A 14,355-nucleotide genomic window follows, 5' to 3' on the forward strand; every position below is an offset into this window, starting at 1 on the left:
CAGGGGTTCTCAACGTTTTTGGCCGGGGACCCCCGGAAATGCTTTGGCAATGTCTCGGGACCCCTGCCCCGCCCCCTCCCGACCCCCAATATAAATTGACTGCTACAATAACCTTAAACCATTTTGGGCGGGAACCCCTTTTGGTGTTTTAAGCATTGTTATAATTTAGCTATTGAAAAATAGCAGATCTACAAGCTCATAGCGCGCCACGAGCTTGTAGGTCTATTTTTGAAAAATCGTGAAAATATATATTTTTTTTAAATTTGGGGACCCCCTAAAATAATTTGGCGACCCCCCCGAGGGGTCGCGACCCACGGGTTGAGAACCCCTGCCTTAAACCACCAATATGTCATGTCATTGGATGGTGCAATCATGTGTTTTTGTGTGAAAATACTAGCTGATGATCATGTGTTACATATCCTGTGATAGTGTTCTTTGAGTTACAGACCCGTAAGTGTCCATTTGGTTCCATTTTGCACTCGGTAGTTACAGACCGTAAGGGTCCATTTGGTTCGTAACTGTCAATTTATCTGGGGACCCCCTGCAACCCCTGGTGGTCCCTGGACCCCATATTGAGAACCACTGATGCATCATGCATGGGTGACAAAAGGACAGCATCAGGACCACCGTTAAAATACAAACACTGAAAAAATATTTTATTAAAAAATGGGTAAAGTAATATTTATACAATATTCATGAGACTTGGACATGCCCACAATTCATACTTTCACAATTGTATAATACATCAGATGTAAAACAATTAAAACAATGAGGAACTGTTTTAATAGAGGATCAGAGCTCATCCTTGGCCTGCAAAATAAAGAAGAGGTAGATTTTTATGAGAACTGAAATAAACGTATCGGTTGGTATTCAGCTTTTGAATATTCACATAACTTATCGAAAAGATACAATCAATCACTATTCTTATGTGATTTCTACGATGTACATTAAGCTATTTTCATATAACAAAAGAGATTTTTGTTTCCTGGCTAGACTTCTGAGGAGTCACTCAGTCAAACTGATATAGATTTTCATCAATAAGGTTGGCTAATTCAGAGGCTTGACGGACTAACAGTTTTATTCCATGAAGTTGCCCCATCAGTGTTTCTTTATGCTTCAATGTGATAATATACACAGTATATTTTTATACTAATCTCATGATGGCTGTTTTGTTTTAAAATATATCCAGAGAGACATACAGTACAGTGACGCTGTGCTACTCCTTACCTCGGTCCTCTCGCAGAAACACGGGAACAGGTCGTCAGCAGGCTGTTCTATGAGCTCCATGCCCTCCCGGACCTTAGGCTCTGTGGCCTGGAGGCTGGCATACTCCTGAACACACACACACACACACACACACACACACACACACACACACACACACACACACACGACATTAACCTTAGGCTCTGTGACCTGGAGGCTGGCATACTCCTGAACACACACACATGAGACATTAACCACTTAAACCAGGGGTGCCCAAAAGGTAGATGGCGATCTACCAGTAGATCACAAAGGTTGTGCAGGTAGACCACATGATGACATGGCCCTAAAACATATAAATAAAAATATATATAATTTGGCATCTGACACTTGAATTAAGGTGACTTGATTGATTGACATAAAAAATGGCCTGTTAACCCACAACAGAATACTTTGTTTTCAATAAGTGTTGAGCACAAATATCCGTAGCATTAGAAAGTTACATACAAAAACAAAAACTATTTCCATTCCCCCCCCTATATATTTCCCATTCCAAGTGTGTTTGTCATGTTCTTTAAACCATTTTCAGCAATGAGATCCTATTTTTTGGTGGGTAGATCTTGTTGCGCTGGTCATTTGGAAAGTAGCGCTCAAGTCAAAAAGGTCTGGGCACCCCTGACTTAAACCCTATATACTGGCTCCCCCAAGGCTCTAGTACTCCTTTTCCCCCCTCTACACAAAATGTATTCGCAGAAGCTAGACGATCTACAAGCCCAAAAACATGTTGCGGTGCACTGTGGGCTTGTAGATCGATGTGAAAAGGGACCCTAAGGGTTAAGAGACATAGTACAGTATATTGACATTAAAGCTGTAATCCATTACTTTTTACCTCCTTAATTATCCATTACATCTACTTCTACTGTAATCGTCATGTAATGCAGGTCAGAGAGTCTATGGGCTCCATTTTCCTCACCGCTAAACCCCTTATCCCTAAACGTCTTTGCCTTTTTTTACTATTTTGAAAAACATTTTTGAATAGTTCAACTAGCCAATCTACATTGACACGTTGTGAGTTTGTAGACTGGACATTTTAACTATTCAAAAATGTTTTTGCAAAATAATAAAAAAAGGCAAAGAAGGGATAACTTTAAGGGGTTTAGCGGTGACGAAAATCGAGCCCCATCTCTCTAAAAAAAAGCAGGGCAAATAGAATGCTGACAGTCTACTTTGTCTCTGCACTTTCAGAATTTGTTGTGTTAAACACAGAAAAGTCTTGTGGTGGCATATGGGGTCCAATATCATCATCGCATATGGCAACATCATCAGCACCATTATTGCTGTACATAGCCCAGGCCATCTTGATACTGAAGATGAAATGAGACACGTTGTACATTGAATACTTTGCTCACCATCCTAAAGGCCTTTTCGGCTATGGTTACTCCGTGCCACACTGTGAGCTTTTAGATCTGCTATTTTTTTATTTTATTTGTGCAAATCTTTGAACATATTTTTTTAAGCGAACATTTCTAACTCTAGCTTCTGGGGTTCCCTGGAAAAAGATATTTGGTCGGCGGCCCAAATACATCATTATTTTGGGGTGCTTGACATGAAAACGTTTTGAGAACCACATATGTTTTTCAGAACACTGTTATAGGATTTAGAAGACATTTGTAGAATCGGCCCCAGGTCTTAATGGGTTAACCCATTTAGGCCTGACGTCAAAGTTCTGACAGTTTTCTGAAATACCTGTGTTTCTATGTCAGTGGTGCACAATATTTGGTGCACAATATTATTTGTAGGCTAATTGGCCTTCGACCACCATATGAAAATATGTTGTTCCAAGATTTGAGCTAAAAGCTCTGAAATAATAATATATTCAAAGATTTGCGCCACATGTGTGCGATTTTTCAAAAATAGCAGACCTACAAGCTCGTAGCGCGGCACTCGGTGCCGCGCTATGAGCTTGTAGATCTGCTATTTTTCAATAGCTAAAGTATAACATAATGCTTAGAACTCCAAAATGGGTTAAGAGATGTTACCTCAAACAGCTTGTGGTAGTAACAGAATATGCTATCTCCCAAGAGGTTGTCGCGGGCAAACTTTTGACCAGCCAAAGCAATTTTCCTTGCCTGAAAGAGAGAGAGAAAACCATAGCAGTGCAAGTTGTCCACCGTTACAGAACCTAAACACAAGTTCACAACTAGTTCACAATGTTGTAATCTGGGCCTGGGTCCAGAATAAGAGTCATTACATTATCATTATCATGAAGTGATCCCAATTATCCCATTTTGGGCGGGAACCCCTTTTGGTGTTAGCATTATGTTATACTTTAGCTATTGAAAAATAGCAGATCTACAAGCTCATAGCGCGCCACCGAGTGGCGCGCTACGAGCTTGTAGGTCTGCTATTTTTGAAAAATCGAAGAACCACTGACATAGAAACATAGCTTTTTCAGTAGAAGACTTTTTTGGAATCTGATCTCAGGTCAAAATGGATTAAAATGTCAGTTTCAATACATAAGGAGTAAAAAAAACGTATTTTCTATCAATTGTTTTCCGTGGCATTCCTGTGCCAATAATTTGATGACCGGGTCATTGGTCAATATGAGACTCAGTAGGAGACTCTTGAGTCTCTTTGAGACTCAGTAGGAGACTATTGAGTCTCTTTGAGACTCAGTAGGAGACTCTTGAGTCTCTTTGAGACCAGTGAGACTCAGTAGGAGACTCTTGAGCCAGTTCTATTTTCGCCAGTGCTTTATCTCTAAACTTCTTTGCCTTTTTTTAACTAGTTTGAAAAAAATAGTTTTGAATAGTTCAAATCTACGAGCTCACAACGTGTCGATGTAGATCGGCTAGTTGAACAATTTTACATTTTTTATTTATTTAAATTTTTTAAAAGGGAAAGAAGTTTAGGGATAAGGCGGCCTTATCTCCACCGGTCATCAAATTATTGGCTCATGAATGCGACATGAATCCAAGGCTTCATGGAGCGGAAATAAGTCATTTTTTTGGGTGAATAATTTTAAATGTATTGATAAAATAGTATCATCAGTTGTTGGTTTTGTTTTGACAAAAACAAAGACATTTAATGAACACATTTCTTAAGCAATCAGATAATAAAAAAATAAAATACAAAATATATCACCGGCACAACATTTTAACATGCTATTATGCTTTCATCAATAGAATCAGAGAAACATGACCCATAATGCTTAACCCATTTTGGGCGGGAACACCTTTTGGTGTTTTAACTAAGCATTACGTTATACATTAGCTATTGAAAAATAGCAGATCTACAAGCTCATAGCGCTACGAGCTTGTAGCTCTGCTATTTTTGAAAAGTCGTGAAAATGCGGCACTTTTTTTAAAATTTCGACGTCAGGCCTAAATGGGTTGAGCTAGTAGAACAAATAGGGTTCCACTGTATGTTTGTCAAGCTTTTCGTCAGGATGTGCTCATCATCACCATCATCACCTCTTCATCGTGGTCCCGGGCCCACTGGATAACTTCCAGCAGGTCTGTGAGATCTGCTTTAACAGGGATGTAGTGTTCCCAGGGCCTCAGCTGCCTGTAGAAGTGTTCATAGTAGCCCGAGTCCTGCTTCAGAACCACGCTGTCTCCCGCCAGCAGGTACGGAAGCCTGTACGCCGCCACGGTGCCGTCCACGTTGATCTGGTACTTGTACTGAGGGAAGGAGGTGGGACAGCAGAATGGTGTCTGAGACTACAGGGTTATTTCTTCGTGTAACTTAAGCCATTCTGGGCGGGAACCCCTTTTGGTGTGAGTCTGGACATGATGTCGGTGCAGGCCAACACGGGCCCGCCCTGGGAGGAGAAGAACGCCACGGCCTTCTGGAGGGCCGTGGCATTATGTTATGCTTTAGCTATTGAAAAATAGCAGATCTACAAGCTCATAGCGCGCCACCGAATGGCGCGCTACGAGCTTGTAGGTCTGCTATTTTTGAAAAATCGAAGAACGACTGACATAGAAACATAGCTTTTTCAGAAAACTGTCAGGATGTAGAAGACATTTTTAGAATCTGATCTCAGGTCAGAATGGGTTAAGCATTATTTTATGCTTTAGCTATTGAAAAATAGCAGATCTACAAGTTCATAGCGCGGCACAGAGTGCCACGCTATGAACTTGTAGGTCTGCTATGTTGTTTTAATCATGAAAATGTGCCTGCAATCTTTGAATATATATTATTACAGAGTGAACATTTTAACTCAAATCTTTGCTTCTGGGGGGTTGCTGGAACAACATATTTTCAGATGGGGGGTCGGCGGCCGATTACATATATTTTTGGGGGTTCTTGACATGAAAACGTTTGGGAACGACTGACAGAAACATGGGGTCTTTGAGAAACTGTCAGGATTTCGAAGACATTTGTAGAATCGACCTCAGGTCTAAATGGGTTAACCAGGGCTGTAAGCAACTAGTCGACTAGTAAATCCACTAGTCGACCTTGTTGGTACTAGTTGACTAGTTGCTAAGAAAAAGATTTTGTAGGCCTCAAGATCAGGTAGATTATAGTTATAGTCACCAATGTACACAGTTTTTAAATGTACAAATATTTATTTCCAAAAAAAAAAAGTTTTATTTTATATTTATTTTGTTTACATAATAGGTAGTTAAACAACTAGTCGACTAGTAAACTAGGTAACTAATCAACTAGTAAAAATGACTAGAAGTGAATGCCTTAGTGGCAACAAGTACTCACATTTTCTTACTTGAGTAAAAGTACTCAGAAGTATTACAAAATTGACTTAATGTACCAAAAGTAAAAGTAATCATTACGCATATAATAGCAGATTTACATTTAGAAAATGGGCTGAAAGAGTTCAATTTGAGTATTGTTGGAGATTTTTGTTTGAGAGTTTTGTTTGTTATGGTCTTTTGTTTCTCTGTTGTGAAGGTTTAGTGTGTTTATGTTGTTTGTTATGGTCTTTTGTTTCTCTGTTGTGAAGGTTTAGTGTGTTTATGTTGTTTGTTATGGTCTTTTGTTTCTCTGTTGTGAAGGTTTAGTGTGTTTATGTTGTTTGTTCTGGTCTTTTGTTTCTCTGTTGTGAAGGTTTAGTGTGTTTATGTTGTTTGTTATGGTCTTTTGTTTCTCTGTTGTGAAGGTTTAGTGTGTTTATGTTGTTTGTTCTGGTCTTTTGTTTCTCTGTTGTGAAGGTTTAGTTTGTTTAAGCTCCTTGGGTGATTGAGAGGATAGTAGCAAATCTTTGTTTGCTCCTATTTGTCAATTTATTTTATTTTTGAGGGGCGCTCTACTCTACTTCTAGTAAAGTCCAGTAGATGGCAGTATTAAGCTAGCCTGCTCTCAACAGCAAGCTACCCTATACATTGTGAAGGAACAGGGCAGGGCAGATGAAGTGTCCAGATACCTTAACCCATTTTGACCTGGGAACGATTCTACGATGTCTTCTAAATCCTGACAGTTTTCTGTATAAAAAGTCATTCTCAAACATTTTCATGTCATGGACCCCCAAAAATATGTATTTGGCCGCCAACTCCCATCTGAAAATATGTTGTTCCAGGAACCCCTCAGAAGCAAAGATTTGAACTAAAGACTTTGGCTCTGAAAGAATATATATTCAAAGATTTGTGCCACATTTTCACGATTTAAAAAAAATAGCACGTTTATTTTATTTTTTGTATTTTATGAGGTCCTTATGATGTAACTTTTTATATGGAAAGCACTTTGGGTCAACTTCTGTTGTTTTTAAATGTGCTATGTAAATAAAGGTGACTTGACTTGTCTTGACCGAAAATAAGCCTCTTGGACTTACTTAGTTACTTACTTACTTAGAGGGTTTAAGTGGTTCAAATGCTAATCTAATCTAATCCAAAACCATAGATCTAAAAGAGGCTATTAGTCAGTGGTGGAAGAAGTACTCTTTTTTTACTTGAGTAAAAGTATCAATACCTCAATGTGGTAACCCTAGAAATAAGTAACTAGGAACTATAACGTTTTCAAATAATTGTAGTCGAGTAAAAAGTACAATATTTTCCTCTGAGATGTAGTGAAGTAGAAGTAAAAGTAATGATAATTGGAAATACGCCAGTAAAAAAAAAGAGAAAGAAATTAAACAAATAAATAAAAGAAAAAAACAATTGCACAGTACAGTACAGTACTTGTACAGTACTTTAGCGTAAATGCATTGTGCCCAAGACGTCCACAGATGTCCTGGGAATTACCGCTATGTGGTGCCCAGGACGTCTGTGGACGTCTTAAAAAAAAAAAAAAAAACATTGGGCACCCTGGGTCACTATTTTGAAAATGTTGAAAGGGCACACAAAGCGTTAAGTTACTTTACACCACTGTGCGGTCAGAGCAGAGCCCTGGAACGCCAGGGGCTCACCTTGAAGAAGTCGAAGAAGGAGATGTGTTTGACCAGCGGCCCGTAGAGGCTCTCGTCGTGCTTGAAGAAGAAGAAGTTTGTGAAGGCGGCGTCCAGCGCGGCGGGGTGCGAGCGCGACAGCTTCACCATCTCCAGGCGCTCCTTGCGGCTGTCCCGCCCCCTCCAGAAGGCCGTGGCGTTCTTCTCCTCCCAGGGCGGGCCCGTGTTGGCCTGCACCGACATCATGTCCAGACTCACTCTGCCCAGCAGGGGGAGACAGAGAGGCAGAGATACTGTATGTCCCAACATTGTATTTACCTGCCATAGTGTCAACCCCTTACCCCTGTGTCGGATCGGTGGTTAGACTGGCATATTCACCGATACCGATATGACAAATAAGGGCCGATCCGATACTTTTCCCGATACCGATCCAGTATCGGGACATCTCTAACTACTACCCATCAGTGTTGATTTCCTCGACTAAAACTAAGACAAAAAAAAATTCGTCGACGCGCTATGAGTTTGTAGATCTGCTATTTTTCAATAGCTAAATTATAACATAATGTTTAAAACACCAAAAGGGGTTCCCGCCCAAAATGGGTTTTTACCTGCCCATGGTCTCCAGGACAGACTCGGTGAGGTCATAGGTGGGCATGACGATGTCCCGGGTGTCATTGGAGCCACACCAGGAGAAGATGGCGTGGAGCTTCTCGGGGTCCTTCCTCTTCTCCAGCGGCCAGTCGCCCAGGTTGACGAAGAACTCGAGGTCAGGCAGCCGAACCTGGACACACACAATAGCAGGGGAGGAGTTAAGCCCGGTTTATAGTGACATGCGCGACATTAGTGCTAATTCGTCGACTAAAATTATGATGAAAAATGTTCGTCGACTATCTTTTTTTCATGACATGAAAATCACTATCAGACAGGTCGGTCATTTTGTCATATAAAAAGACAGGTTCTGTCAGTAAAGCACAATACATGCACTACTACACAATACATGCTGCCTTTAGTTAGACAGCAATTCTGTGCCGCATAACTGAGGCTAAGATCGAATGCCTAATTGTTTGTAGTCAACTTCAATGCTACACATATTGTAACTTTTGCAAATTCCATTATACAACAAGGCACTATTACCTTTCTGGTGAGTGACAGAAGAAATGCATCCATAAAGATCCTGAAACCTACATGCTCTCCCATCGTCTGGATGTACACCTGTAAAACGACACGCATATAGCAGTCATTTGATTATTACATGATATCAAAATCATGAATGGGATAATGGTACTTAACTGGCCTCATAGCATAGGAAGCCACTGTATGCCAGATGCAGACAATCATAAATAACATGATAAAAGTAATGAATATCTGTGTGACTTAAGGCTCATTCATAGTCTGGATTTTCGGTGGTGAGGTGACCACCGAACTACAACATGACGTCACTGAGCCGCGGTGAAGAGCAAACCACCGCCACCGCTCCAGCCCTTTGTGTTTTTACTCACCACCGCTCAACGTTATTTCAGCTCCGGTGGTCACCTCACCACCGGAGCGGTGGTCACCTCACCACCGAAGCGGTGGTCACCTCACCACCGAAGCGGTGGTCACCTCACCACCGGAAATCCAAGAAAAAAAAGGCATTTCGATTTGCAAAAAGAATTTGCATTATTTTTATCTACCCTCCGTCCAAAAAAAGAATCTTCACAAACCAGACATACCGGTATACCACTTGACATGGAACCCACTTGAAACCACAGACACAATCATCAATCATTATGAATGACTAGACGCCCTCAGGCGTGGGAATGGTCGCCGTTACAAGGACCTGGAATGGAAGTCCAGGTCAGGGTGGTGTTATTGGGAAGGTCTGGACACCTGGATGTCTTGTTGCACAAAGATAAGCCCCTCCAGGCAGGGCTCTGCTCGGCTTTGTGTTTGTTTTATGGGCCCTACTAGTTACTACTGTAGCATTATAGGAACTGAATACATGATGCTGCACGCCGGGAAAACCAGGAGGAATGTCTCTCTCTGCCATCACGGCTGCGCTCGTGTGCGTGCGTGCGTGCGTGCGTGCGTGCGTGCGTGCGTGCGTGCGTGCGTGCGTGCGTGCGTGCGTGCGTGCGTGTGTCAGAATCAGAATATCTTTATTGTCATTGTACAAGACAACGAAACTGATTTGCAATCCAGCTCAAGTGCATTTAAAACAAAAGACATAATACTCTATATAAAATACATTTACATTTGACATTTAAGACATATTGCACAGTAAGTCCCTTTAGTCCATAAAGTGTCAAGTGTCAGGGTTCAAGTGTCAGTGTTTAGAGCTATGACTGCTCTGGGGGGTGTGTGTGTGTGTGTGTGTGTGTGTGTGTGTGTGTGTGTGTGTGTGTGTGTGTGTGTGTGTGTGTGTGTGTGTGTGTGTGTGTGTGTGTGTGTGTGTGTGTGTGTGTGTGTGTGTGTGTGTGTGTGTGTGTGTGTGTGTGTGTGTGTGTGTGTGTGTGTGTGTGTGTGTGTGTGTGAGAATGAGAGCAAAGCTTTTACCACAAAACATACAAGTAAAGGGGTTTCCCCTCACATCAGATATCAGATTTTCTTTTACCTTGTTGTCTTTGATGGTGTAGTGACACAGGCTCTGCCTCTGTCCAAAGCGCTGGGTGATCTCCTGGTGGTTGCGCTCCAGGTCCACCCGGGGGAAGAGGGCCAGGTCGTGCTCTATCTGGGGGTAGGACGAGGGGCAGTGCATGTCCTGCTGCCACACAGAGCCGCTGGCCTGGGGGCAGTCACAGCCCTCGTGGTAGACCGGGCCTGGAGACACAGGACATTAACCCATTTTGGCCTGACGTCGAAATAGAAAAAGTCTTCTGAAAGAATATATATTCAAAGATTTTCATGAAAGCATTTTTCAAAAATAGCAGACCTACAAGCTCGTAGCGCCCCACTCGGTGGCCTATATTCTGTACATTTAGGGCTTTGTGTGTGAAAAATTGTGTGTGCGTGCGTGCGTGCGTGTTAAAAGGTGCTGTAAGTGATCTTTTCTGGCTAAAACAATAGAAACAATAGAAAATAGCCGATCTACAAGCTCACAACGCGTCGCAGTGCGACAAGTTGTGAGCTTGTAGATCGGCTTGAAGAGACTGACTATGACTAAAACCAAAATGCTGCCAAAAACAACACTGGTGTGAACGAACGATGCCACCTTTACCTTCGACGATGAACGGAGACGTGTGGACGTGTTGCTCGTCGAGCAGAACGTGGATGTGCAGGTGGTCGTAGCTGGCGTACATCCGGTAGCGCACCAGGAAGGACCCGTCCCCGCGGTCCAGAACCTGCACCCAGATCCTGGTGAACTGCTCCGACGGAGACACGATCTTCACCTCGAACGTCTTCTCGCCGGGCGACCTCGTCAAACTGTTGCGAATAAAGGCAGGGGGGAAGAAAATGTTGAATCATCAGCCCACCAGCTCAGTGGCCTTGTGGTTAGAGTGTCCGCCCTGAAACTGTGGAGGTCGGGGTTCGATCCCCGGCCGGGTCATACCAAAGACTGTAAAAATGGGACCCAATGTCTCCCTGCTTGGCACTCAGCATCAAAGGGTTGGATTGGGGGGTCAAATCTACTAATCAAATGATTCCCGAGCACAGCACGGCTGCAGCTCACCGCTCCTTGGCTGCAGCTCACCGCTCCTTGGCTGCAGCTCACCGATCCTTGGCTGCGGCTCACCGCTCCAAGAGATGGGTCAAATGCGGAGAACAAATTTCACTGCGGTAACGTGTGTGACAAATCGTACGACTTTGACTTTGATTCTCTGTCTGGACCAACCCCCGTCCTGTGTGCATCTGACAGAGATTCAGAATAAGATAGAACAGCCACACATCCTCCGAACTTTGGTGCTGAGCCAAACTGTTAAACTTAACAGATATCATGAACAAAAATAAAGGGCTCACAACTCACTTTGTAATGCTACCAGGTGTTTTTATTCACAAAATCAAGTCAAGTACTTGAGAAAGACCAATACCGGTCGAAACGTAATATGTCCTGCCTGTGCTTGCACAAGCATGACTGGAACCTTATCATACGCATCTTTGGGAGTGACAAGAATATGACTAAACAGTGTAAACAGGACACCCAGACTGCTGTAAGTTGACACGTTGACTGGGCCCCAACATCTGGCCCCAGGGCAGTTGTTCATGTGAAAAGATGTCCTCGAAAGACGCCCTTTCATGTCTAGCCTGTGACGGCAGCAGATGGTTCAGCTTTCTGCAATCTTACACCTCGGTGTATTTACGACGCTCCCGGCATTACATTGCACTTAACTGGCCTACACGCAAACAAATGGACAATGTATGTACCAAAGAACAAACAAATGGACAATGTATGTACCAAAGAACAAACAAATGGACAATGTATGTACCAAAGAACATGAACGAAGCGGAACCGAGTCGGAGTTCCAATTAAAACAAATCAGGAAATTGTTTTGGGGAATAAAATGTTAGTTGATTTTCCCACTAGGCACACCCAGCCAGGAACAGGCCAGGCCTATAGGACCAGATAAGGACACCCAGCCAGGAACAGGGCCAGGCCACAGGGCAGACCTAGAGGACCAGATAAGGGGAGATATTATCTTCACGCTGGCCTGGGGAACAGGACAAATGTGGCCATGAGGGAAATAAAAGAGGGGGTTCCCCAGCAAAATTACTTTATAATACAGTTTAACTAGCTCAGTGGCCTTGTGGTTAGAGTGTCCGCCCTGAGACTGGGAGGTCGGGGTTCAATCCCCGGCCGGGTCATACCAAAGACTCTAAAATGGGACCCAGTGCCTCCCTGCTTGAAACTCAGCATCAAGGGTTGTATTGGGGGTAAGTCCCTGTGACATACTAGCGTCATGTCCAGGGGGTGTACTTGTACATCAAGCTGCCTCACTCTACAGAAACAGGAGATAGGCTCCTGCCCTATGGGCCTCATGGCTCGGCAAGGCTACTTAACCACTTAGTTAATATACATCAGCTATTTGTATGAGGGCCGTAGCCAAATACACAAGTGCGGTCCTTGACAATAAAAAGGTTTTGGTCCACTAACATAACGGTCTGACTCATGCGTCCACCCAGGGTTAAAGTAACAGGATTATAACACCCCAGTACAGTACAGTACGGTACGGTACAGTACAGTAGCCTACTTAAGTACAGGCTATAAGTCCACTATACTTCTCAGAGGAAAATATTGTACAGTTACTCCACTAAAAGTACAAGTAGGCTACTATAGTTACGTTACAGATACAAATTATTATATTACAAGAAATTACATTAAGAACTTTAGCCTTATTTTATTATTCATAGGCTATCGCTATTGTGTGCTTGCTGCAGCTATTGCCAAACATGTTTTTGTACTTTTTACTTTTGGTACTTAAATTACATTTTGATGCCAATACCTTCAAGTAACACATTCTTTCAACAGACCAACATTGCCAAGTAGAATAGCCTATATCAGAGGTTCCCAAAGTGGGGTCCGGGGACCCCCAGGGGTACCTGAGGGAGTTCCAGGGGGGACCCAGCTAAATGATAGTTTGGAACCAAATGGACCCTTATGGGTCTGTAACTCAGAGAGTGTACAAATGTACACTCCCATTTGTACACTCTCCGAGTTAAAATAACATTGATTTTACAATATAAATCGGGGTCCCATCCCAGAGATAGAAATGCCATTAAATGGGGGTCCGTAGAATAATCCATGTCAAACTGGGGGTCCTTGAAATTCAACGGGTTGAGAATCACTGCTAGAGCCGTAAAAACTTCTCTTATGGGGGTCCCTGGCATGTCTTTTCAAATGGGGGGTCCGCGGGATAATTAGTGTCAATTTGGGGGTCCTTGACATGAAAAAGTTGGGGAAGCACTGGCCTATATACAGTAGCCTATATACTGTAGACTATACTGTACTTGGCAGTGGTGGAAGTAATACTCAGTATAGGCCTATACTACTATATAATATATAATATACTAGGCCCTTGATCTCTCTATAGTGTCCTACTCACTTTCTCCCCGAACTGTCCAGCGCCTGAATGAAGAAGAACCGGGCGGGCAGGACAATGTTCGCCTCCAGTCCGGGTCCCCACACCAGACCACCGGCCGCTGCACTCTGCGGCGCCGGGTCCGAGGGCGCCGCCGGAGGGTCCGAGGAGGGCGAGTCGCCGGTGGCGCCAAGAACCAGAACCAGACAAAGTCCAGGCGGTTCGAGTCCCAGCAGCAGCAGCAGCAGCCACGAAAATACTTTATGTAACATGGTTTGCAGCGTCGCTGATGATGATAATGATGATGATGTGTGACTGTGTGTCAACTGTCAAGTTGGATTTATTCAATCCTTAAACTTGCCATCATGTCGAGGTGGTGATGATGATCGATCATTCCGATGGAAGGAATAGGCAATAGGAGGGGAGAAGAAGGAGATCAAGAAGAAGAAGCATCTGGTGGTTGTTTCTTTTTTTTTTTTTAGAATGGAACCCTCGCCCCTCCTAGACTAGATTAAAGAGGCCGGTGGATTTCGATACAACAATGTGTCTTTTCTTGTCTGCTTCACAGAGACGTGCCGCTGAGCTGCTGTTGTATCCATTTATTTACGACGTTATTACCTAAAAGTCCTAGATTTTCTAATGCATTGTTTTAGGAACTGTTATATCATTCACGTGCAGACAGACAGACAGAGTGAGTGATCAACTCTCTCTCCTCCTCCTCCTGGGAGGGGGGGGGGGGGGGGGGCGGGGGGGGCAGATGCATGCTGGGTGTATAGTGTAGTGTTCTGTTCCCATTGGCCGCCCCGCCCCCCACCG

The 14,355-nt window shown here is 43.3% G+C and overlaps 1 protein-coding gene across 2 annotated transcripts; it reads right to left on the minus strand.

Annotated features, from left to right (window-relative positions):
- Positions 1 to 635: 635 nt before the first annotated feature.
- On the minus strand, positions 636 to 14,208 carry poglut2 (protein O-glucosyltransferase 2). 2 transcript variants are annotated; one of them, XM_079519322.1, is made up of 11 exons: positions 13,564 to 14,207; positions 10,743 to 10,948; positions 10,140 to 10,345; positions 8,681 to 8,758; positions 8,155 to 8,327; positions 7,568 to 7,805; positions 4,677 to 4,886; positions 3,243 to 3,332; positions 1,402 to 1,434; positions 1,228 to 1,299; positions 636 to 810 (listed from the first exon to the last, which is right to left on the minus strand). In XM_079519322.1, the coding sequence occupies exons 1-11, from the start codon at positions 13,809 to 13,811 to the stop codon at positions 793 to 795; spliced, it is 1,572 nt and encodes a 523-aa protein (XP_079375448.1). In that variant the 5' UTR covers positions 13,812 to 14,207; the 3' UTR covers positions 636 to 792. The 2 variants fall into 2 exon arrangements, with proteins under 2 accessions (XP_079375448.1, XP_079375449.1); XM_079519323.1 differs by lacking the exon at positions 1,402 to 1,434 and having other exon boundaries at positions 1,228 to 1,332; positions 13,564 to 14,208.
- Between the last annotated feature and the right edge of the window lie 147 nt (positions 14,209 to 14,355).

This window comes from Electrona antarctica (genome assembly GCF_951216825.1).
Source record: "Electrona antarctica genome assembly, chromosome: 13".
NCBI classification, from domain to species: Eukaryota; Metazoa; Chordata; class Actinopteri; order Myctophiformes; family Myctophidae; genus Electrona; species Electrona antarctica.

Bases quoted from the DNA above. Each gene is read 5' to 3' on its own strand.
- poglut2 (XM_079519323.1), bottom strand. From the start codon at position 13,811: ATGTTACATAAAGTATTTTCGTGGCTGCTGCTGCTGCTGCTGGGACTC. The intron at 4,887-7,567 runs GTGAGCCCCTGG...TCCTTCCCTCAG, and splicing joins CCTTCTTCGACTTCTTCAAG to TACAAGTACCAGATCAACGT. The intron at 3,333-4,676 runs GTGATGATGGTG...TCTCTCTTTCAG, and splicing joins CCCGGGACCACGATGAAGAG to GCAAGGAAAATTGCTTTGGC.